At 36.9% G+C, this 23,940-nt stretch overlaps 1 protein-coding gene across 3 annotated transcripts in view; it reads left to right on the top strand.

Moving 5' to 3' along the window:
* LOC126470660 (protein ROP) overlaps positions 1 to 20,886 on the top strand; it is a 96,737-nt gene extending 75,851 nt beyond the window's left edge. For 2 of the 3 annotated variants that reach the window (XM_050098651.1, XM_050098650.1), the window contains exons 8-13: positions 1,250 to 1,457; positions 7,088 to 7,336; positions 8,616 to 8,803; positions 8,954 to 9,108; positions 11,365 to 11,458; positions 15,714 to 20,886. In XM_050098651.1, coding sequence (XP_049954608.1) covers positions 1,250 to 1,457; positions 7,088 to 7,336; positions 8,616 to 8,803; positions 8,954 to 9,108; positions 11,365 to 11,423 — 859 coding nt within the window. In that variant the 3' untranslated portion in view covers positions 11,424 to 11,458; positions 15,714 to 20,886. Of the gene's footprint in view, positions 1 to 1,249; positions 1,458 to 7,087; positions 7,337 to 8,615; positions 8,804 to 8,953; positions 9,109 to 11,364; positions 11,475 to 15,713 lie in introns of all 3 variants that reach the window. The other variant, XR_007586273.1, reaches the window with a different exon arrangement.
* The last annotated feature ends 3,054 nt before the right edge of the window (positions 20,887 to 23,940 follow it).

Genomic DNA, 23,940 nt, shown 5'->3' with positions numbered 1-23,940 from the left:
AACCTAAACGTAAATGGGCATTCTATTACCATAGAACAGAAGTGAAAGCTCCTATTGTTTAATATTGCATTATTAAAAATAAACTAAATGAATATTGGGTGTTAACTAAATATACATCACATTTAAATTTTATTACATTGATACAATAAACCATTTAAATAGGCAACAACCATAAGATCAGTCGTAGAGTAATGTGAATTATTTCCTCATTTTCAAAAATCCATATATCTGTTCAGTCAGATATCATTGTTGAAATTTTTACAGTACTTTGCCATCATATAGGTGTAAAAACTGTGCAAAAATCATATTTTTATATTGAGTCCCACGTGAGATAACTAACCCCAAACTTTACAAAAAATTAAAATTTTCAAATTTCAAAAATTCATAAAAAATTAAGGAAACATTTGTAAGTAGTGTTCTTGCTCTATATGAGGCTAGTAGTGTATGATATCAAACTGTAGGAAAAAAATAGTCTCATAAATCACTCCTTGTATGTTATTTTTGGGCCTAAAAAGTGGATTTTTGAAAATTTGGATAACAACTTTGGAGGTCATTTTGACTGGTTATTTTTGAATTTAGGGTATTTTGTGTAATAGACAATGTTGTAGAGGACACTTTTCTAAAAACAATCATGTCAATTGCAATGTTGTAACTTAACCCAGTGCACTGATATTCATAGTTTTGCTAACGTCTCTAAACTGAAACATCATCGCGTGCTTACAAATGAAAATGGCCACCATTCAGTAAAGATGAAAGGTAAAAAATTTTTAAAAACTATTTTGAACTTTTCAATTGTAGGGTAATCACATATAAAAAATTAAAATATTTAAAAATGGTCATGCAACCATTACTGGACACTTCTTGTGGATTGACTCCATAGCTTCCCTGTATATGCCCTGTTGTGCATAAAATACCCTTCCGTAATTGTTCAGTCTTTCGGCTTATGGTAAGTAATGCCGTTCTTATGTTGTCCCTCATAATTGTTGAATTCACATGTATCGTAGTTTATTGCACTAGAAAGTGTAACTGTTGTTCTGTGATTTTTTTTGTCTGCAAATTACTGGAGGTTTATGTAACAGAAAATGCTATTAAAACAATTTTTTATTACACCTGTGTTTAAATGTAACTGGGTGTGGGCTAAATAAAATTCTTCTTAAGAAATAATTGAAAATGGTGGGCTGTAGTTTCAACTTGTTCCTGACTTGCAGCATATTTTCTTCAGAAGATTTTTTTTTCTTTTTCTACTCAGGAATGTTACAAAGAATCTCAAGAAGTTCATTGATTCCAAACGAATGCCACAGGGTGATAAGCAGTCAATGAGGGACCTATCACAGATGATAAAGAAGATGCCACAATACCAGAAAGAGTTAAGCAAGTACTCAACACATCTTCACTTGGCTGAAGACTGTATGAAAGCTTATCAAGGATATGTAGACAAACTGTGCAAAGTAGAACAGGTCAGTGAAAATATGACATAAGATGTTTTCTGTCTATACTGCAATTTGAAGTCCAAGCTATAAATTTAGATTAAATACCAATTTAAATTTCCAGACTTACTTTTGTATTTTGAATATTACCTCTGAGAGGTGCTGCATGTAGTTTTTCATCCAGAGGAAGAAACATTTGAGTACAGTTATATCATAGATACCATAATTGGTTTAGAAGAGTCAGGGGTATTGTATGCTGTCTACATATTTGTTACTACTAATATTCGTAAGTGCTTAATTATTTGTGCAATTTAAAGATGTTTACTTACATTGTTCATCATTAGTCACATACACCTATAATGTTACTTCCCATACACAGTTACATTGTGAATCTAGCACATAGTTTCAGTGATACAACAAAGATCAGATAAGGAGGTGAAAAATTGCTTCTAAATGTGAATGGATTTCACTAAAGACCAATGAGATGACAATTTGAAGTGCAAGGAGAAACAAATTAATTTAAAAAAAATCAGAGATTTCTTAACTATGGGAGCCATAAATGAATCCACAAGGAAAATGGAAACCTGCCTGCATGGCAGAGGTCAGCAGTGCATGCTTGTGCGGTGGCGGGGTAGGGTGGTTCAAGTCATGGTGGTGGAAAAAATTTTCATTGCCAGTATTTGGTCGGCAAAGGGAGGAGAAGTGGTGGCGTAAAGTTCCTGATCACGAGACTTTGCACCCATGGCCTGGTTTAAATACCAAACCTCTCCACAGTGTGTCATGAAGTGAGGGCATGTGACACGGTTGATAGTGATTCATCTGTCGGATTCATGGAAATCAGAATCCAGGATCTAGCAGTGGAGGAAACTGCAGCAAAACTTTTCAGGCCATTTAATGAGACTTCTGCAAAACTAGAAACGGTAGTGTAATGAATTTGAGACATCGAGAATTACTAAAATCTGACGATATAGAACAAATTTAAAGAATGAAAGTGATTGTACTATATATTGTAAGAGTATCTGATTTTAAGTTCTCCAGCATGATAGATTTTATATCAGATGGCTCAAAATAGGTTTTTGGTGGGAAATAATAAATTGTTTCATGGTGTGCTGGTATACTAAAGAGTAAATAGAACAATTTGACCGAGCGAGGTGGCGCAGTGGTTAGCACACTGGACTCGCATTCGGGAGGACGACGGTTCAATCCCGTCTCCGGCCATCCTGATTTAGGTTTTCCGTGATTTCCCTAAATCGTTTCAGGCGAATGCCGAGATGGTTCCTTTGAAAGGGCACGGCCGATTTCCTTCCCAATCCTTCCCTAACCCGAGCTTGCGCTCCGTCTCTAATGACCTCGTTGTCGACGGGACGTTAAACACTAACCACCACCACCACCAGAACAATTTGATTAATACCTCATGTTAGAGACATATTTATGAAAACTGAAGGCTTGCCCAGTTGAACATAGGCAATGTACTAGACTACAAGAAACGGCATGGGATGGAAATTGAAGGCATCAGTGAACGTATAGTAATTAGAATGACAAACAAAAAATTACAGAGAACTTTCTCTGTAGGCAGTTGTCAAAACTTAAAATAGGCTCACAAATTTGTACTATTTGTCAGATTCCTGACAGTGAAAAGTTTATTTAGAAAACACTAACATACAGTTGATAAGAAATAACAATTTTCTTGTCAGAGCCACAGAAACCAAGTTATATGTACCTAGCTTTTTTATACATTGGTAATGAGCAATATTGAGTTCAATTATTAAACTTAAGGGTGTTTTGAAACATGAAATACAGATTAAATCATGACTTACAGAATCCAAATAAGGCTATATACTTGTAACATGGTGGGAGGGGGGGGGGAGTAGTATGTCTTGTAGTAAATAAAGAAAAAGTGATGCTGGTCCTACTGAAACATTAATTTCTGGTATGTTGTAGAATGACTGTGATGGTAATATTTAGTAGGTTTTAGAATGACCATGTTGGTAATATTTCTTTTGATATTGAAAAGGTCAGTGTGATGGAGTAAATTCATCCTCTTTTATATATTGCCAGTAGCTTTGTATTTGGCTCATATCGCAAATGTTGCACGAGGACTTTTTCTTTCAGATTTTGTTCTCCATCATGGCAGAGCACTCATATGAAAAAGAACAACAGGTTATTTAGGTTTTACAACATATGAAAAAATATAAGGCCTACATTGTGCATAATTAAGAGCATAAAGAGATGTAAAAGAGGAGAAACAAAACATGAATGTGCAGAGTTACTCATACTTGTTTTGCTTTATATATATACAGTAGCAATAGCAGAAGCAACCACCACCACCACCACAATAGACCATTAGCTGCTGAACTGTTAAGGAATGCAAGAGATAAAGTTAAAGGAACATTTAAGTAATTTTATGTGATCTACATACAAATTTGAATGCTACCAGTCAAACCAGTTACATAAACTGCTTAGAAAGAACTACAACACCTGCATATCAGTGGATGTATTTGGGTTTAGATACAAGGGGAACAGAGAATGGTGGAATAGGCCTTATGAAAACTCCTACACTCTTCACTGAGGAGAACCTGATGTCGCTGAGCTAGGTTGCATTCCAGGTGCTTCCTTGCCCATCTTCTCCCTGCCCCGTGGTTCTGGTGCATTTTTACCGTTCTTCTTATTGGATACTTGGGGACCAAATTGATAGTGTTGAGATGGTTTCATACTATGTTGGGAAACACAGCCTTTCCAGTTCCCTTCAAAAAGACAGCACACAGTTTTGTTGCATTCTCTTCAGAGTACTGTCTCGTAGGTAGTGAACAACAGATGTTGACAATGTGTGGCTACTGTAAGGCAACTCTTCAGTGTTTTGTGTCTCATGGCAGTGGTTGAGTGTCCAAATGGTTTTGCTGAAGTATTCACGCACAACTTGACTCTTCTTGTCATGAAGTAACAATAGGTGCACAATTTAAGCTTGATATGAACTGTTGAGAAATTTTAATAGACTGGACAATGTCCACAAGCCACAATTTCCTGTTAATCATAAGAAACTCAGTGCATTTTACTGAAGTGCACTAAGCATGCATGTTTACTTTTACTTTCATTACACAGGTGGCAGTACCTAGTTATTTACTGTGCTCAAGAGGAAGGGCATTGAGAAATTAATTCTAATTAAAAATCAAGGCAACATTTTAGATAAATGATAGGCTTTTGCTGAAATAGACTGAGAATTTGAAATATGAACAGAATTGTTAGAGAGATTATTTTTAAGTTTTTTAAAACTATATGAAAACTGGAACATATTATTGGAAAGAAATTGGAATAAAAAGTACTAGGCAAACCACCTAAATTAGTGAACTTATTTGTAGAAAAGTGAATAGAAATAATTTAAATAAGAAAAATGTATTTTAATATATCCTAAAAGCAATGAGAGCTATATGTGAAAGGTTTAGCTGATGGACCAAGTGCCATTAAACTAAATTTTCTTTGCAAATTAATTAAAAATGTGCTATGTAATCACCATCATAACATATAAGGTATCGTTTTATCACATGGGTTTTCTTTTTTACTTAAATATTTTTATCCAAAAGCAAAAAATGAATAATTCCCCAAGAGCGCTGGTCGTCTTATGATTTTCACAGAAAAGCACAATATGGAATTTTCTTTAATGAGAAGGTAAAATATTGACACAGTAACTAATTTTTCTGCTGCTAAAGTTGTCGGTTTGTTGTGAGGGATGTAAATTTCTCTTCTAGTAAACAGTGGAATTAAACTTGATTCATGTTATGTCTTATGGTGAAAGTGAGAGTAGAGTATGAAGGACTGCCATTCTTATGAAAAAGTTGAACTATAAAAACAACAATAAGGAAGTAGTATGGATGATAAACTTTGTTAATGTCCAAAGCAAAATCGATAGTGGATTTTCTTGACAAAGCTCATATGGTAAATTCTCCACTTCGCTGTGAACTGAAAGAATAGAAGTGTCATCCAAACACTTCAAACATTTATTTACTTGGGATAACATATACATAAAACCATTCCCAAAAATATTTAGCCTCTTTTTACTTTATCCTTTGTGTCACGTTTTCTTTCTCAGTTCTAGATGACATCAAAAACTATTTCTCCTTCAGCATAGCTGAATTGTTCACCATTGAAACAAGTTTCATTAAAGACTTTTTCATCTCTTTATGCTCTTAATTATGCACAATGTAGGCCTTATATTTTTTCATATGTTGTAAAACCTAAATAACCTGTTGTTCTTTTTCATATGAGTGCTCTGCCATGATAGAGAACAAAATCTGAAAGAAAAAGTCCTCGTGCAACATTTGCGATATGAGCCAAATACAAAGCTAATAATAAAATAAAGATTAAGATAACACAAAATCCATTACTATAACACAAGTGAACACAACGAAAATTGGTTTAACTTCCAATGTTAGCAGATGACATTGCACTCCACTGCTTCTGCACAGGCACAGTTTTCAGAAAACTTGGTATTTCAGACCTTTATACTCAGCACAATAAATTTATCACTGACGTCACTGACCACCTTGTGACACTAATGGTGGCTGATTTACATGCTAGCAGTGTATTGCACACTCACTGTGAATAAGCTGATTTCCATTAGAAAGTTCTTGGGCAAAACTCTCATTTATTAGAATTCTGAATGTGTAACGGGTGCTTGCATACATTTTAGAGCATCAGATTTCATTAAAATAGAACATAATAGGTATATTTCTTGCAGAAAGATATGATAAAATTTTTGTATATTGGCTGTTTGGAAGCAGTCTATGTATTTTTCTTTAAAGAGCTCCATAGTGGCTTATTTCAAACTATTTGGCAGCATACATGGCAGAGCAGTACAATGAACTTTTAGAAAGAGAGCTGTGGTCAATGCTGTAAAATGTACATTTGCTTTAGCAACTGCAAACACACTCTGGCATGTCCAGCAAGTGCTATTATAGAAATTTGGTAGTTATATTGCATTTGGTCACCTTTTCCTCCATGAATATCCTCAAGGTCTCCAGACCTTACACATTGTGGATTTTGGCTGAAAGATTGCCTGATGCCACAGTTATACAAAGGTTTATTGATGTTGACAATGAAAGTATTCATTGTCAGAGATATGTAAAATCCTCGTCAGCACTATTCATTTATCCCTCATCTGTTGGCTGTTCTCTGGATTAATAGCAGTCCCACTGAATACATATAGTTTTGCTGTGAACTTTACTAGAACACTTTTCTAGCATTCAGCTATTTAATTATTAAAAAGAATGTTTTGTATATTTTTGCAGTTATTTGAAAGCTGCTTTATCTATTACCAGTAAATTTTAAGTTGATTTTTCATTTTTGTGTTAAGTTTTTCAGTCATATTGTTAGAGTAAGAAAGAAATTTGTCAAGATATTGTGTCAAAATAGGAAAATCTTAAATAAGAAGCAATAGATATGAATATGTGATAGTGATTTTCTATGGGAGAAATACCAGTGACAAGTTATGTAGGAAAATGGTGAGGAGAGAGTACTAACTAACATAGATATTTAATTAGAATATATAAGTTATTTTTGCATCAGGCTTAAGTAGCTGTGATTTTAAATAGTGTTTTCCATGCTACCAGTAAATATTTTAGATTGCTTACTCTTGATTACTTTAATGACGAACAATACATTTACAGGATCTTGCAATGGGCACTGATGCAGAAGGAGAGAGGATAAAAGATCACATGCGAAATATAGTGCCTGTGCTTCTTGATCAAGGTGTGACGAATTATGATAAAATGCGTATTATTCTGCTTTATATAATATCAAAGAATGGCATAAGCGAAGAGAACCTTAACAAACTTGTCCAACATGCCCAAATTAATCCATCTGAAAAGCAGACCATTATTAATATGGCCAACTTGGGTGTTAATGTTGTTGTTGATGTAAGTAAAAAAGAACATTTTGAGTATTTTATTTAAAGATACCAGTGAAACTTATTTAGCATCCTTGAAGCATCTATTCAGAGGGAGGCAAAGTGATACACTTTGTGCACGCATTCTTCCGCTTGTGCACTACATTGTATGTTGTTTGCCGTCCAGAATTAGAGAGAGATTGAATTTTTTATATTGTAAATTTTGCATTTTTAGTAGGTACAATGGTTCAATATAGCAAAAGAATTCAGTATTGTCATCTCTTAACACAATAGTTAAAAAATGGACGCATATTTATCGGTGACAGGAAATTTGTTTGTTCCATGTGAAAGATCTGTTTTAAGCTTAACAGTATTTTTAATTGTACAGGAACCCCCCAACCTCTGGGAGCATGCTTCCCATAGTTTGAGAACATTGCCGTTTCACTGTATTTTTACTATTGACAATCTGCCTGGTGCTAGAAGACTGTGACTGTTAATGTTCAGATCAGATGCATTTTTTACCAGAAAGATGTAGATAACCAAAATTTACTTCCGTTATGTATAACCATAGCATAATACACACATAAGGTATTGTAGTCGGACATTAATCTTCGCGGTCTAAGGTGCTGCAGTCATGGACTGTGTGGCTGATCCCGGCAGAGGTTAGAGTCCTCCCTCGGGCATGGGGGGTGTGTGTTTGTCCTTAGGATAATTTAGGTTAAGTAGTGTGTAAGCTTAGGGACTGATGACCTTAGCAGTTAAGTCCCATAAGATTTCACACACACATTAATCTTCGAAAACAATGTTTCTGTTGATCAGCCATAACAGTAGATTTAATACACATTCATGGTCATTAGTCAGCTGAGCTATTGTGGCAAGAAGTTAACCATGATAGCTGCAGCCTGTGGGCTCCAATTTGCATTTAGTATGTTGTGAAAGGTCTCTTAAGACACATTCAGTTGGCCTTGTTTTGTAGTGGTGCTGACTGTAGTGATGGTAGGTTGGGGGAGGCTTAAAATTACATTTGATACTTCTTTTTCTGTTGCTTCTAAAGAAGGTACATGTTGCTAACAAATGATATATTATAGAGAAACCACCCTCTTTTTAATGAAAGTAAGAGGTACACACTGAATTTAGGATTTTTGAATTACTTGCGGGTTTCATCACCATATGGCCAACCAACCATAATTTAAAACCATTAAGATTTATCAGATGTGAGTAGTTCCAGGTCTTATTGTGCGTATGATATAATTAATGTTCTCATGATATGTATCAATTTTTTATTGATTTAATTTTCCAATCTTGTGTAGGGGACACGCAAGAAATTCTACCAGGTTCCCCGGAAAGAACGTATTACTGAACAGACATACCAAATGTCACGTTGGACACCAGTCATCAAGGACATAATGGAAGAATGTATTGAAGATAAATTGGATCCAAAACATTTTCCATTTTTGGCAGGAAGAGCTGCTCCATCTGGCTACCATCCACCAACAAGGTACTCTCTCTCTCTCTCTCTCTCTCTCTCTCTCTCTCTCTCTCTCTCTCTCTCTCTCTCTCTCTCTCTCCCCCCTCTCCCCTCCCCCCTCTTATGTGTGTGGGAGAGGGTCAAAATGTGATAACTGTTAAAATGTCTTTTTTCTTTCAGTGCGAGGTATGGCCATTGGCATAAAGATAAAGGTCAACAAGCTGTAAAGAATGTTCCTCGTCTAATTGTCTTCATTGTTGGTGGTGTGTGCTTCTCAGAAATACGCTGTGCTTATGAAGTAACCAACACTGTAAAGAACTGGGAAGTCATTATTGGTATGTTGTTCTGAATTATCATTTTTGTAGTTCTACTTCATCATATTTAATGTAAAAACAAGTTACATTTTAATGTGGGTTATATTATAATAGGAGTAGGGAATTTGAATTTGGTTGAATGTCAATCTCTTATTTGTAAAGAATGTAACAATATTATGAAAAGGATAGTTGCTACTCACCATATAGCGGAGGTGCCGAGTTGCAGGTAGGCACAACGGAAAGTCGCAGATAGGCAAAAAAAAAAAACACACACACACACACACACACACACACACACACAAACTGTATTATATAGCTGCTGAGGCATACCAGAAGCCAGAGACTGCAGTCACGCATGCATGCGTGAGAGATCTCCGACAATGCCATGTTGGCTGAAAGCTCATTTTTTGAGAGTCTTTTTGTTGTGCCTATCTGCATCTCATTATCTCCGCTATATGGTGAGTAACAACTACTCTTTTCATAATACTGTTACGTTCCATCCTGGATTTTCCATTGTCTTAGTTGTGAAGATTTTACTTTGTTTGGTTTCTGTTGCTGGAATGTGTATACAACACAGTTGGCAAATGCTTACAGTTTAATTACACTGGTGTCCAAAATGAAAGCAACAAACGGAAATTTTGGTTGTGTTCATCTGGCTGTGAAACAGTATACACAGTTGATAGTAAAGTAGAAATAATGTGAAGAATAAAGAACGTATGCAACATACATAACGGTAGACAAAAATATTATTCTTTTTTCTAACTTAACGGATTAGCCCACCTATTCCAACAACTGGTTAATGTGCTAAGTACGGAGCAGCAATAATATAGGCCTGACAATGATGGGGCATGTTTTGAATTATGTCATCAATCTCATGTTGAGACAATAAAGCCCACAAACCAACCAACCAATAAAGCCCATTCTTCCTGCAGATCTGCCCGCAAGTCGTGGAGAGTGGTTTGTGGATGCTGACGTGGTGCAGCCTGTCGCCCTAGTGCAGCCCAGACATGTTCCTTTGGGATTGAAATCGGGAGAGTGAGCACACCACACCATGCATGAAATATCTTCTGTTTGCAAGGAAACATCAGCTACTCATGCTCTGAGATTGAGCATTATCATCCATCAATATGAAGACTGGGTCCACAGGGCCTTGCAAAAACCACACGAGATCCCAAAATCTCTTCATGATACCTGACAGCAGTTAAATCTTGCCAATTAACTCGTACAGTTTCATGAAAAGATGTTCTAGTGATCACCATAATTCCTGCCCACATAATTAAGGATCCTTCTCAATATCAGTCTCTTTCCATAATGTTTGGGTCACAAAATCGTATTCCACATTCCCTCCTGATGCAAATCCATTGAGAATCATTCTCCAGACCAAATCGATTCTCATCAGTGAAAATAAAATTGGTCCACTGTTGGACCATCTAGGTGGCATGTTGACGACTCTACTCTAGACATTCCCTTCTGTGAAGACGCATCAGAGGTACACATACAACAGGTTTTTGGCAATAAAGGCCACTCTGCCAAAGCCTTCTGTACACCATTTCCTTCAATTCAACACGTCCAGTGGATGCTGTCAGGTCAGATGCCAGTTGCTGTGCAGTGCTAAGGTGGTACCATTGTGCACTTACCGCCAAATAACAGCCCCCTCTTTCTGATTGTCATACATGGGCAGCCCTGTTCTGATCTTTGGGATACAGTTTTGGTCTCTATAAACAGTTGGCACATCAGAGAAACAACAGAATGATCCACATCAAGCCATTGAGCCATATCAGTTTGCAACTGTCCTGCTTCCATTCTTCCTATGGCCCACCACTGCAGAGAGTCTTTCAGGCATCTCCTCTGTGCCATACTGCACCATCCGTTACTGTGTACACAGCAATTGATGATGTAGGACTACCCAGCAAACATTACTCCTGTGGCTAGGTGACCTGATGTCATCGTTGGCGTTGTCTATTGACCAGATGACATCTTCCATGCAGAACATGATTGTACGGACATCTGTTGACAGTTCATATGATTATATCCTGTATCAGACACAGGACAGGGAAACAGCGATTTGTTGCTTTAATTTTGGACACCAGTGTAGTTAGCTAACTGTGCTGTAGTCAAAGTGATACTAGATGATGGTGGACTTCTCATTTATAAACAAGCTGTTATATTATCAAATAATTGAAACTTCCAGATCTTTTGGGTTGTGTGCATTACTGCCTTTATCTTTTTCATGTGTGTCAAGTTGCTATTAATTTGTTGCCTTTTTTTTCCCTGTAGGCTCTTCTCACATTATGACGCCAGAGGACTTCCTCAGTAATCTTACGAATTTGAGCTAATCTGTTAGCACAGTATATCTAGCCTGCCCAAAAAGGTTAGCATGTGTGTTTGTAAGTTCACTTTCATTTTTGAGAAAGCACACTTTTTATCTTGATGAAAATTTAGTGATTGTTTAAATAGTAAATTAAAATAAAGTTTAAAAGCTTCAAAAAGATCTTGAACAACAGTTGATGCAAAACCATCCAGAGAAATCAAAGTTAAACCTTAGTAGTCAATGTCGTGTCCATATTATAATTTTTCAAAATTTTAGTAATGCATGAAGAATTCATATTAGTACTTGCTCCTTGCTGTGTTGAAGGTCGTCATCAATATATTGCTAGTGTAGGGCAATATTAATAACACAAGGAAATATCAGTATTTCTGAGAGCTTTTTGTAGTTTGATAAAAATATCAAAGTAAAACCGTGACATCATAAATTTATGTATCGGTGCCACCTTTGACAGAAATGACTACATTGGACTTTGTCATAGTTGTGTGAAGATATTTTCATTGTGATTGTCACTATTTCATTAAAAACAATTTTGCTGACAAAATTCAGTGATGTGACTTTTTAGGCCTGAAAGCACATTCATGATATGTAGAAATTTTGAAATGTCGTTAAAGAAATTATGCTTTCATTTGCTTGCAAAAAATAAGTTTTGTGAAATGAAGCAGAAGGCATATGCAGTTTGTAACAAGTCAACTTGAAGTACATAGCTTCATCTACAATCTCTTGAAGAAAAAAACTGCTTAAGACAGGACTGTTGATAGAGGTTGACAAGTATTGAACTATATGAAATAAAATAGTCATAACTTCTGAATGGTTTGTGTTAAGACATTCAAACTTAAGTTAGCTGCAGGGTATGATAGGAATTAGTATGTTGCTTTAGTGACGAAGCCCACTTTCATTTGGATTGGTTTGTCACTAAGCAAAATTGGGGGACTGAGATTGCGCATTTCGCGATCGAGAAGTCTCTTCACCCACAATGGGTGACGGTGTGGTGTGCAATGTCCAATCGCGGAATAATAAGTGGGATATTCCTTGATGGCACAGTGACTACAAAATGGTATGTGAAGATTTTGGAAGATGATTTTATCCCCATTATCCAAAGTGACCCTGATTTCTACAAGATGTGGTTCGTGCAAAACAGCAGATCTTGGCTGCACTCGTCAACATTTATTTTGGGAACTGGCGCTGATAACCTCGTTGTTGTGCGTCCTAAAACATTAATCATCATCATCATCGTGTAAAACAGCGCTCAACCCCCATCGATCTAGGAGAGTTTTGATGTCCTGGAGGAGCAACTTTGAGGACTGCATTCTGGCTCTGGGTACACAGAGGCCACTGGCATGGGCCTTGATTGGCTGCCATATTCTCCGTATCTGAACATGTGCAACTCCTTTTCATGGGGCTATATTAATGATAAGGTGTACAGCAGTAATGACAAAACCATTGTTGAGCTGAAAACAGGCATTCAGGAGGTCAACAGCATTGATCTTCTGACACTTCAGCGTATCATGCAGAATTCTACTAGTCGTCTGCGCCACATTATTCCCAGTGATGGCTGGCATATCGAACTCGTCATAACCTACATGTGAATATCTCTAGTGACGTTTACATGTTGAGTAAAGTGTGTGCACGCTTAGTGTGTAACTGATTCCCCCCCTGCTTCCCCCATATAGTTAAATAATTGTCACCCTGTAGAAATAGAGCTCAGCATCTAACTGTGTGTGTGTGTGTGTGTGTGTGTGTGTGTGTGTGTGTGTGTGTGTGTGTGTGTGTCAGAGAGAGAGAGAGAGAGAGAGAGAGAGAGAGAGAGAGAGAGAGAAACAGCACTACTGGCAACTGTGCATGCACAATGAGGTTGCACAATTCACTGGCAAAACTAAAATGTAGAGTCGAATGCAAAACCCCACTTAAAACATGAAAACATGATCTGTAATTTAAAGTCTGACAATTCTTCATGCACTAGAGGATCACTTACTCTATTAAGAAGAAATGTTAACTCTCCTGGTGACATTTTCTACATTTTCTGACAGGTACAATAATTTCTTGGGTCTTACACAATAACTTCTTTCAGAAAGGTTTCTGAACTGTTGCCCCCCCCCCCCCCCTTTTTTTTTTAGTCATATAACAAATGTCCAGTTTGGAGATTGCTCTTGTTCAGAATATTGTCTGCCGCATTAGTTACAAATTCATGCACAGGAATACTAAGTGTAACAAATATGATGGTTGGTGGATGCTTTTAAAAATGTAGTCTCTCAGCAAACTTTAATTTGATCGATTGGCGACTCCATGGAGTGCTGTGAGCACGACGACCATTTATGTTAAATTAAAAGGAAGGTCAGCGTTGACCGTAATATTGAAGGTTAATTGATAGCAAAATCGATTTTCAATCGCATAGTGATCTTCAGTGCTGTGGTGTACAAATTAAACTCATAGGCACTGGTATCAAGTTGTTATCAGTAGCCAAAACTGAGAAACGATCGTTTTTGTGTTTGCATTGGAAGGATTTTGGTATATCTGCTGAGTGGAATTTCTTTGGTTGGCATGGAAAACCACTTTCCAGTGGAATTGGAGGGCCAGCTAGAAGATTGGTTGTTTTTGCTAGTTTGCAGTGGCCTTGTTGGTTGTCATAGTTTCTTTGATGCATCAGTGTATATAGTTTAAAGAATTCTCTTTCAGGATATAGCAAGATAAAAATGATTAAAAAAGTATAGTTTAGATATGAGCCCCCAAAATTTTGCACCTAAATTTGCAGGTGCATATACATGTTGTATGGGCTAGTGGTGTACAGAAACAAATGCTTTTAAATGAAAGATCCTGACATTTTATGTTGATGGATAAATCCAGGCATCCAGGAGTTTCAGAACCTGGTTCATGAAACACATGAATGCCCTAATGCTCATACTTCTTCACAGAACAATTAATGGGATGAGAACTACAATCTAACAACTGTTGAAACAGATCCACAAAAATTTATAACATGGTAATAGTGTTTACTTAATGTTAAAAGAAAGCTGCTATTTACAAAAGGCATTAGCAGAAGGCAAAAATTAATAAATAAAAGCCCAGAAAACTGCAATAACATTATTACCTAAATGTAACTAATTTAAACATTATGTAATAATGACATTCAAGAGATCTGAGACTTGAAGGCAGATATAATCATACAAAGAAATTGTACTCTAATGCTGTTTACACTATGGTTAATTTGTGAATAGGTGCCGGCCGCTGTGGTCGAGTGGTTCTAGGCGCTTCAGTCCGGAACCACGCGGCTGCTACGGTCGCAGGTTCGAATTCTGCCTCGGGCATGGATGTATGTGATGTCCTTAGCTTAGTTAGATTTAGGTAGTTCCAAGTCTAGGGTATTGATGACCTCAGATGTTAAGTCCCATAGTGCTTGGAGCCATTTGAACCATTTTTGTGAACAGGTGAACAGGTGATCAGCAGGCCACAATACCAGAAGATTGGTTATATACATTTTATGCATAGTGGTAGACATTTGAGATGGTTAGCAAAAGGAGTAAACAAATTACTTGAGTAGTACATTTTAAGTTCTCACCATAGATTCATAAATTTGTAATTGTGAAAGTTGGTTGTAATCAATTTCAGTTAGAGTAACAATTTCGGTTAGAGGTGGCAGGCTGTAGGAGAGACATACATTGTGTAACAGTTGGGTTAGATGTAAATAAATGAATGAAAAGCTATTTTATTTTCAATATACGGTGGTAACAGCGTTCAAAATAATGAGACCATGTATCTGTAATTTATCAAAATAAAAGCCTTGTGATGAAGACTAAATCGTGCTGAACTTGGTTTGAGGAGAAGTGATTTTCATCAAGGTGGACCCAAAAATCCCGCATTGTTTCCTGTAGGTACAGACCAATCAGGAGAAGGGTATATGACTAAAAACAGGAAGTGATACACTACACTGCCGTCCAAACAATTGATGTCACATTTGAAGATAAAATCATGCTGACACATTTCAGCGTGTTCTATTTGGCACTAGTATATTGTGTGAAGTTTCATCACACATCAGAAAAATAAGTCAAATCTTCACTTTCGTAGTATGAGTAAGTGCAGTTGATGTTGGTCATATTACACTTACTAAAGTAACCAGGTATATGTTAATGATGTGGTCATTTAAATGGTGTCTTGCTAGTGGCAATGTTGTGGGAATTACTGAAATGCTTATTGTGTTATTTTAAGAATCATTCATTCTTATTTAAGAGAGAATAAAGCTAGCAAAGACATCATGAATGTTTTCAAGAGTTTAATTTGTTTCTTTTTCCTTTTTGTTTTACAGCTGCCGAAATAGGAACTTTATGTTGATGGGGTGAAAAGTCACCAGATCTATCAATATTATGTGAAAGATAAATGTAATTCCAGTGTTAGGATTTGTACTCAAGTCTGTATTGTAGTCAGTTGCCTTAAAACAAGAGCTCTGTAGCTCTTGTTGCATTTATCATATTAAAGTATTTTTTAAGATAGCATACAAGTTTGTAAAAAATTCTTGTAATTCATAATTTGTGTGTGTGTGTAAAATATTTAGATAACATAATTATGCCATATACAGGCTCATTAATGAAAGGAAAGAAAGCTTATAGATATACCAGTATGAATTACTTGGATTGTAAGATTGCTAGAAAAAATGCCTTCAAGCAAAATGTAGGAACTTTCAGACTTATTTAAGTGTCCTTTTGTGCAGAGGCAGTTAATGAATAGTAGAGTTTGTCTTCTGCAAAGCAAATGTCCCTTTAACCTCTCTGGTCTTTTGGGCATTCTGACTATATTAACTAAAAAGCAGAATGTGATGAAACTTCCATCTTGCTGTCATTTTAATGTTTGCATTCTTAATAATGTAATGTGTTTCTGAAAACACTTTCAATAAGATGATCTGTATGTTGTTTGAGAACGACATAGTCAACTTAAATTGTTCCTTTACCAGAGGACCAAACTGTGTTAAAGAGAGACGTTCAAAATCTTCCATTTTCAATAAACACCATAGTTTTAATAATAGTTTTTCAAAGTTATACTATTTAAAGAGTGGATTCTTTGCACAGCAATAACTACTTATAAGACTAAGAGGATAAGCCTGTGTTGCTTCACTAGTACAATAATTGTAAGTAGATTATTATTCAAACATTTTAAATTGCAGATTCATGTAAAAGCACATTTTGTAGCTAGATCTTCATTTCTGTATTGATTAGTTCTGTCTTCATGAGACTGCATTTTCCTGAAGTGTCAAATTTTGTGAGAAGCAATGTCACAAATCTTTCTGCCTTATATGTAAGCTTGTTAATTCATAACTGTTATTCGATATAGTGTTCAGTGAAACTTGGATGTGCTCCAGAATCTGTAAATTAACTGTTTCCATAATAGTCTTTAGTGTTGTTGTAATACCCATTTTTTGACATCGAATATTTTTATCTAACTTCTTAAAAATTTGTCTTACAAGTACAGAGACATTATTTTTTATTAATATTTCATCATGATTTATTTGGACAGTAAAATATGTTAATAACTTTATAAGCAATACTGTGATAGTGTATGTTTGTGTTGAAATGTTTGAGTTCGTGGGAAATAATAAACGATGTTATGCTTCTGCCTGTTTGGGAATATGTTGTCAGTCTCATATTTTGCAGGCAGACTTAAGTGCTGTAGTTACCTGATTGACAGTTTATTAGGCACACAATTTTATGTGAAACTTTTGTAAATCTTCAATAAGAAAAGGAATATGAGAGTTCTTCTTAAACACCAATATATACTAGAGAATCGGCTAAGCATCAAGCAGTGGTATTATTGCTTGCCATATAATTTAGGCAGTTGCCATATAAATAAAATTTGTGGAATACCATATTATGTACTTACATACACAAGTACTGTATTTTTATTGAAACAAAGTGAACAGGTATGTAAAATGAGCTCCAGCTGGAAAGCTGGTTATTGATCTTTATTTTTTAAAAATTCTGGATTGCTATTTGGAAGTGCTGTCCCCCATGTGTGGTTCTTGCACACTGCTAGACAAGATTGATTTAACAAACCTTTGTACCGTATGAAAACTAAGGAGGCCACATAAAGAAACATTAAACTAAAATTTGAGATAACCTGAAGTAAGTCTGGGAATTAGTGTTTAAGCTATCCCTGTAGTCCCCCCCCCCCCCTCCCTCCCTCCATCACCAGAAAAAAAAGAAAAGGGAAAAAAAATTACTGCCTAACCTTTCCTTCTTCCCCATCTGCACTACAGTGTGTGTGTGTGTGAGCGTGCGCATGCATGCATGCATGCATGCATGCATGCATGCACATGCATTTGAGATCATCTGTAAAGAAGTACAGCATATTTAAAGTGGGGCATTGGGTAGTGCCAAGTCAGTAGGCTTTAGTATGGAAGAAGGATATTTAAATCTATGACATTGCTATATTTTTAGTGCATACGGGGAGTATTCCTTTTAATTGCAAGTTATAATTTATTTAAAAAGCTGTATTTGAAAACATTTGCTTAGAGCTAGTTGAATAGACATGTAATTGACTTTTTCAACAATAAAGTCCTGTTAATAACTATATAATTTATACGTACACATTCCAGTTAAAAACATTAAAAACAAATATGTATGTAGTATAGTTTAATGAGAAATTATTTTCTAATTATGGCTGTTTCATCAAGCACTCTTTTAAGTTGCCATTAAATTATTGGTGGATGAAAACTTATTTACTTCAAAAGTTTTTTCAGTAGTGTTAGTTTTAAATATATTTATTTATTTTTACAAGTTAGCAGATAAATTAATAAAAGACACAGTTAAAGTGGTTGTTAAATTTCCATGTATTTCACATCCTGAACCCTCTTTCATGTTTGTAATGTCTGGATGCCTAAAAATTTCTCATCTTGGCCATGTTTCTGACAAATCTGCCAATCATGGGTCTTAAGGGTATGCCATGTTCTCACTCAGTTTGTGGTGAGTATGAATATATGAAGAGGAAGCGTGCACGAGCCACACCTTTTCACTTGAAGGCAATTTTGGAAGAAAAAGACATTATTGTTATCAAATGACATACATCACAGTAGGAGTTGAAACGTACAGTGCAATGCTATCCCATTATATCGTTGTTGTTGTTGATGTTGTTATTGTTGCTGCTGCTGTTGTTGTTGTTGGTAATTTAGACCAAATCTCCTTAAGTGTTTAACTGATGTGGCCTGTCAAAGAAGAAACGTTGATTTTCCTATTAATTAATTATTTTTGTTAATGTATTGAATAGATTTTGCAAAAGAAATGAAACGTTATAAAACTGACCCAGCATAATTTTCTCAGACATTTTGTTGCCTTGTGTTGTTAGTGCAATAGTAATGTTACAATGTATGTATTTTCCTTAATGTATTATAAAGCATTGTAGGCTATAGATAATATAGTAATGTTGACATATTGATATATATAGCTTCTTCAGATAGAGCAAATTCATATTTTCATATTTGCTTTCATGTGACCAAACACACACTTCTCATTATCATGAGAGTTTTAATGTAAACTAACAATTGTTAATGTGTAAGAAATACATTGAAACTTAGAAATACGGGTCATTTGGAACTAGTGAGCACATAGTGTAAATTCAATAAATTTTTAATGCATTTTTACAACATTTTCTTGTACTGTTGCTGTGTTCGATTTTTACATAAATATTGCCTAGTACAAATTTGATTTCAAAAAAGTGTCTTAAGATTTTAAAAGATTGGAAAGGTGGAAGACATGATCAGTTTCATTTTTACATAGTTATGAATGTCATTTTTGTCTTTTTCTATCTAATACATTTCATTGATGCTGTTTTGTTGAATGCAGCCTTTGTAAGTGATGCAAAGGATTCCTTACCTAACACACTTGATTTTTCTGCATGTAACAGCATTCATCTTCTTCTCTCCCAAAAATGCAGTCATCTCTTTTCAGCAAGATAGTGTTCTTGAGTGCCTCACTTGTAAGGCTGAAAGTCAAAGATTTACAAAATTAATGGTAGAAAAAAAGTTTCATAGGTATATGTGATTCAGTACATTTGTCCAGTTTTAGTTCTCTCTCTCTCTGTCTCTCTGTCTCTCTGTCTGTGTGTGTGTGTGTGTGTGTGTGTGTGTGTGTGTGTGTGTGTCGTAATGTTGAATGTTTCCTGTAGTTTATCTCTCGTCTCTCTTAAATCTTGAAATATTTCAGCTAAAAATTTTAGATAATTGTACTGATAAGTGTATTAAAGCTTCTAAAATATTGGAACTTCTTAATTAGGAAGGTACTGAAATTGACTCTAAATATTGTTGAGGTCAATAACAATGTGCTAAAAATCCATGAAACTAAAATGGTTTCATCTCACAGGTGGAAAGACAGAGCAAGAAAAAAGTTTTCCTTTTTCTTACTTGCTTAACTCTTTCCTTCCTTTCTTACTTCCTCCTTGCTTATTCTTCAGATTCATCAAATGGCCAATGCTCATTTGAGCAGTAATGTGTGATGACAGAATTGACACTTTTATCATCATGATGTACTAAATCAAATGTTGTGATATTGCTGTGTAAAAGAAATTTAAGGATTAAGGCCACCTGTGTGTTAATATTACTGTTGTTATTGTTATTATTTTTATTAGTAATATTGAGATGGACAAATGTAAAAAGAAAATAAGTACTCAGAGTTCTGTGTACTGTAACTGTGCATTTAGTTTAAAAAAGGACCATTAGAATTGTGTTTCCAGCTTTCCCCCCCCCCCCCCCCCTCCCCGCCCCTCCCTCCTCCCTTCCCTCCCTTTACAGTTACACAAATGTAATGTATCTTGCTATTTTGTTCCTGAAAAAGTTCTGTCATTGAAAATACCAGCATTTAAACTGTCATTTTTAAACTAATGACAGAATCTTTCTAGTGTTCTGAAACATATTGTTTATATGTGAAACAATATTTTTAGGATGAAAGGATGTTGTCCATTTTTTATCTTGTAGTGTTACAGTTGTTCTGCGACAGTGAAAAGTAATATAAGTGCCTGAAATTTGATTTTGTAATAGGGGAAATTACATACCACATTGCCCTTTGACCCAGAAAAGTTGCTGTACATCTTACCACCTTAGGATGCTTTCCTATTTCTCATTTTCGACAAAGCACCTTCGTTGAAGCAAGTCACTTAATTCCATTGTAATAGTACCAGTAGCTATACTAGTAATGATAGTTAATGCACATTAAGAAAGAAAGTATGGCAAATTAAAATATCCTTCAGAAATGCCACTAAACTTGTATAATTAAAACATTATCAGATAAACATAATTTATGATGCCCGTAAATAAATCACCTTCTGCTTAGTATGTTGACAATGTTTGTTGAGGATAAATAGTATAATTATATAACAGCAGTTTAGAAACACTATAGAATGTAACTTCAGTCTCTAGTCACATAATTGCAGTTTATGATGGCATAATAAACTTGTTTCCTGTTCCTTTGATATTAACTGAATAAATTAATTTTGCCAGATGGTTGGTGTTATCTGTTGATCCCACTAGATTTCCTACTTAGTCCATTTTGTCTGTCTTCGCAGGAAAATAAAATTTTAACACGGAAATAATGTTCAAAGAACATATGATAACAATTTCTGTGGGGTTTCAAATTGGATAAATTTGATACATGTCTGTATGCGTTTACTTCTTGAGTGAATTTTAAATTGAAAATACTGTTGTTTTGGTTTGTTTTTGCAGTATTTTAAACAACTGGAAATGTGTTTTCAAATGAAGGAAAAACATATTTAAGAATGTTAGGAAAAGGACAGAGTGCTACTCACTGTAAAAGATGACATTTACTACCCTAAAATGTCTGGGAGGTATGTAGGGCTAAGCAATAAGCAGAGAAATACTTCTCCCAATACTTAGTTTGTACAAGGACTGATTGGGATTTGTTGTTGGCCACAAAGCTCTTATTCTTTGCAGAGAACTTGGAAGACAAGTTTAGGGAAGTGGCAGCCAAAAACTTGGGTCAGTTTTGATCAAAACAGCATTCCATGCCCAGTCACAGGTGCTGCTTACTTGCAACAAGGTGTGTAACACATTAGTGACTGTCTCTCCCCATAATAGTCTAAATATGGTTCAGGAACTCATTTTCCACAGAGACCTGCTCTTGCAATGTAGTGATGAACTACATGCCAACTTGGATCAGTGTGGTGTGCTTTTTGTCCGTCTTGTAAATAGGGGGCTGGACAATAGGGTCCCTAGTGATGCCTTCATCTTGGCCCTTGAGGGTGATACATTGCTTGAAAAGGTCAAGGAGGAGATAAACTGATGCAATGTGAAACCATATGCTACCCCCCCCCCCCCCCCCCCCTTCAATGCAGTGTTTCAGATGTTTGAAATTCAGGCACATGTCAAAATTCCCATTGCAATGCTAGCCCCCATCTGTAGATATTGTTGACAAGCACCACGTCTCCCCCCCCCCCCCCCCCCCCCCAAAATCTGTGTCAAGTGTGGGAAGTATCATCTTTCCTGCTCACCAGATTGCACCATTTTCCAGAGAGAAGAAAATACAGTACTCTGGACAAACTGACCTACCAAGAGGCCAAGAAGGAATACGAGCAGTTGCACCCAGCATGTACGAGTATGTTTTCAAAAGTTCTCAGAACAGAATCGCAAAAAATTACTTACATCAGTGATGTTTTTTTTTTATTTATTCAATGTAGTCTCCTTGTAGATTAATTCATGTGGTCCAAGAATGTTCCAGGGCCTTGTTCCCATCTCGAAAATTCGTTTCCTCCGGGCCAGCAAAATATTTGTCAACTCTGGCTATCAGGTCTTCGTTTGAAGTGAATCTTCACCCACCAAGAAAAATTTTCCGTTTTGGGAAGAGATGGAAGTGTGACAACCATATCCGGTGAATAAGGCCAGTGTGGCAACAATTCATAACTTGGTTCATGTAATTTTGCCATAGTGCCAGCACATCTTTTTAATCGAGCACTGACCTCTTGTGGTGATTCCGAGAACTTTGCAAACCACCATTGTATAACAGTATCGTATGCTACAGCTATGATGACATTGCTACCTTTGCCGACAATACTCCCGCCTGTTACACCACCTACCATGGGCACTCAGGGCTATTCAACCATGCCTGCCTGCCTGATGGTTGGGGGCTCACCTGTTGTTGCTCCTCCCACACCTACTTTGGGATTCTTGGCTTCCCTCCCACTGGGGAAATTGGTTCCAACCTCCCAGCTGGAGACAAATCGCCTTTCTCTTGCCAGTAAAAGTGTCCCTCAGAAGACTTCCTTCCAAGGTTTGTCAGTCTACAACTGGACACCAGCCACTGGCTGAAGGAGCCACAGGGTGGTGGTCGCAGGGCTTTGCAGTCATCATCTTTACCTGGAACTGATTCAGAAAAGCCGTCGCAGTCATCCATATCCTCTAATGAGAGGGGACATAAGTAGAAGTCCTCCAAGGAGGAGGAGATTCTGGTGGCCCCACACTACCAGATTCAGCCTCTTTCAGTCCAGGTGGAGATTCCGATAGCCCCTGGGGCTCGGGGTCACACAACACAATGGAACCTGGAACCTATGTGTATTGCTAGTATAACCCCTCAACCAGTGGCAACCGGTAACACTACTGCATTACCTGCCTCCTCGGTCCCTTCACGCCATCACAATATGTGGACATTATTCTCCAATGGAATTGTAGCAGTTTTTTTTCCACTACCTTGGACCCCCCTGCGGATCCAGGGGGGTAAGAATAAGCCCAAGGTATTCCTGCCTGTCGTAAGAGGCGACTAAAATGAGTGTGTCATGTTTCAGCCTTTATATAATGGTCCCCTGTAGGGTTCGACCTCCATTCCTAAAAAATTTTTCTGAAGAGTGAGGCAACTGGGGATAGGCGCCTTACATGGTGCATTGTGTCCATCGTGCCTGGAGATCTGTAACCTGCTTTCCCGTTGTCACATTGCAGTCCCACTCATTCTTCACCTCTTGGGACAGGACACCTTCCTGGGTGCATTTTCCACCATGCGCTATGCAGTGTCGCCTTCTGCGCTGACGATGACCATGGACTTGTTTGCACCTGTATTCCAGCACAGTAGCCAGTCCGTTGTGTTGGGGCTGCCATGTACCCTGTTGGTTGTAGCCCCCTGACAACACAGGGATCTCTCTGCTGATGCCTGAGCCGCTAACTCTCCAAATATGCCGAGGAGTAGATGCCTGTCACCCTGGGGCATCGGGACTCCCGGCAATGGCCATGCTGCCAGGTGACCTTTGCTGCAAGTGGGTGGCGCCCGTGGGGAGGGCCCCTGGTCTGAGTGGGTGGCATCAGGGCAGATGACGTGTGATAGTGTACCACATCATCACTTACTGGTGATCAAACACCAGCAGTCTCTAAGCGTTCGAGGGCTCGCTCGGTACAATGCAAGGAAGTAACTACCAGGCTAAGGGTGGCAGTGAATCTTATTCACACCAGTACCTTGTATGTACAAGAACTGATGGAGACTTCTTTGTTTCAATGAAGCCACAGTTTAAGAGCATTTAGAGGACAACTTGGGGAAGGTTGAGGGCTTGTCCAAAAA

Source organism: Schistocerca serialis, chromosome 3, assembly GCF_023864345.2.
Source record: "Schistocerca serialis cubense isolate TAMUIC-IGC-003099 chromosome 3, iqSchSeri2.2, whole genome shotgun sequence".
Taxonomy (NCBI): domain Eukaryota; kingdom Metazoa; phylum Arthropoda; class Insecta; order Orthoptera; family Acrididae; genus Schistocerca; species Schistocerca serialis.
The sequence above is the reverse complement of the archived record's forward strand: the minus strand, read 5'-3'. Positions and strand labels throughout refer to the sequence as shown.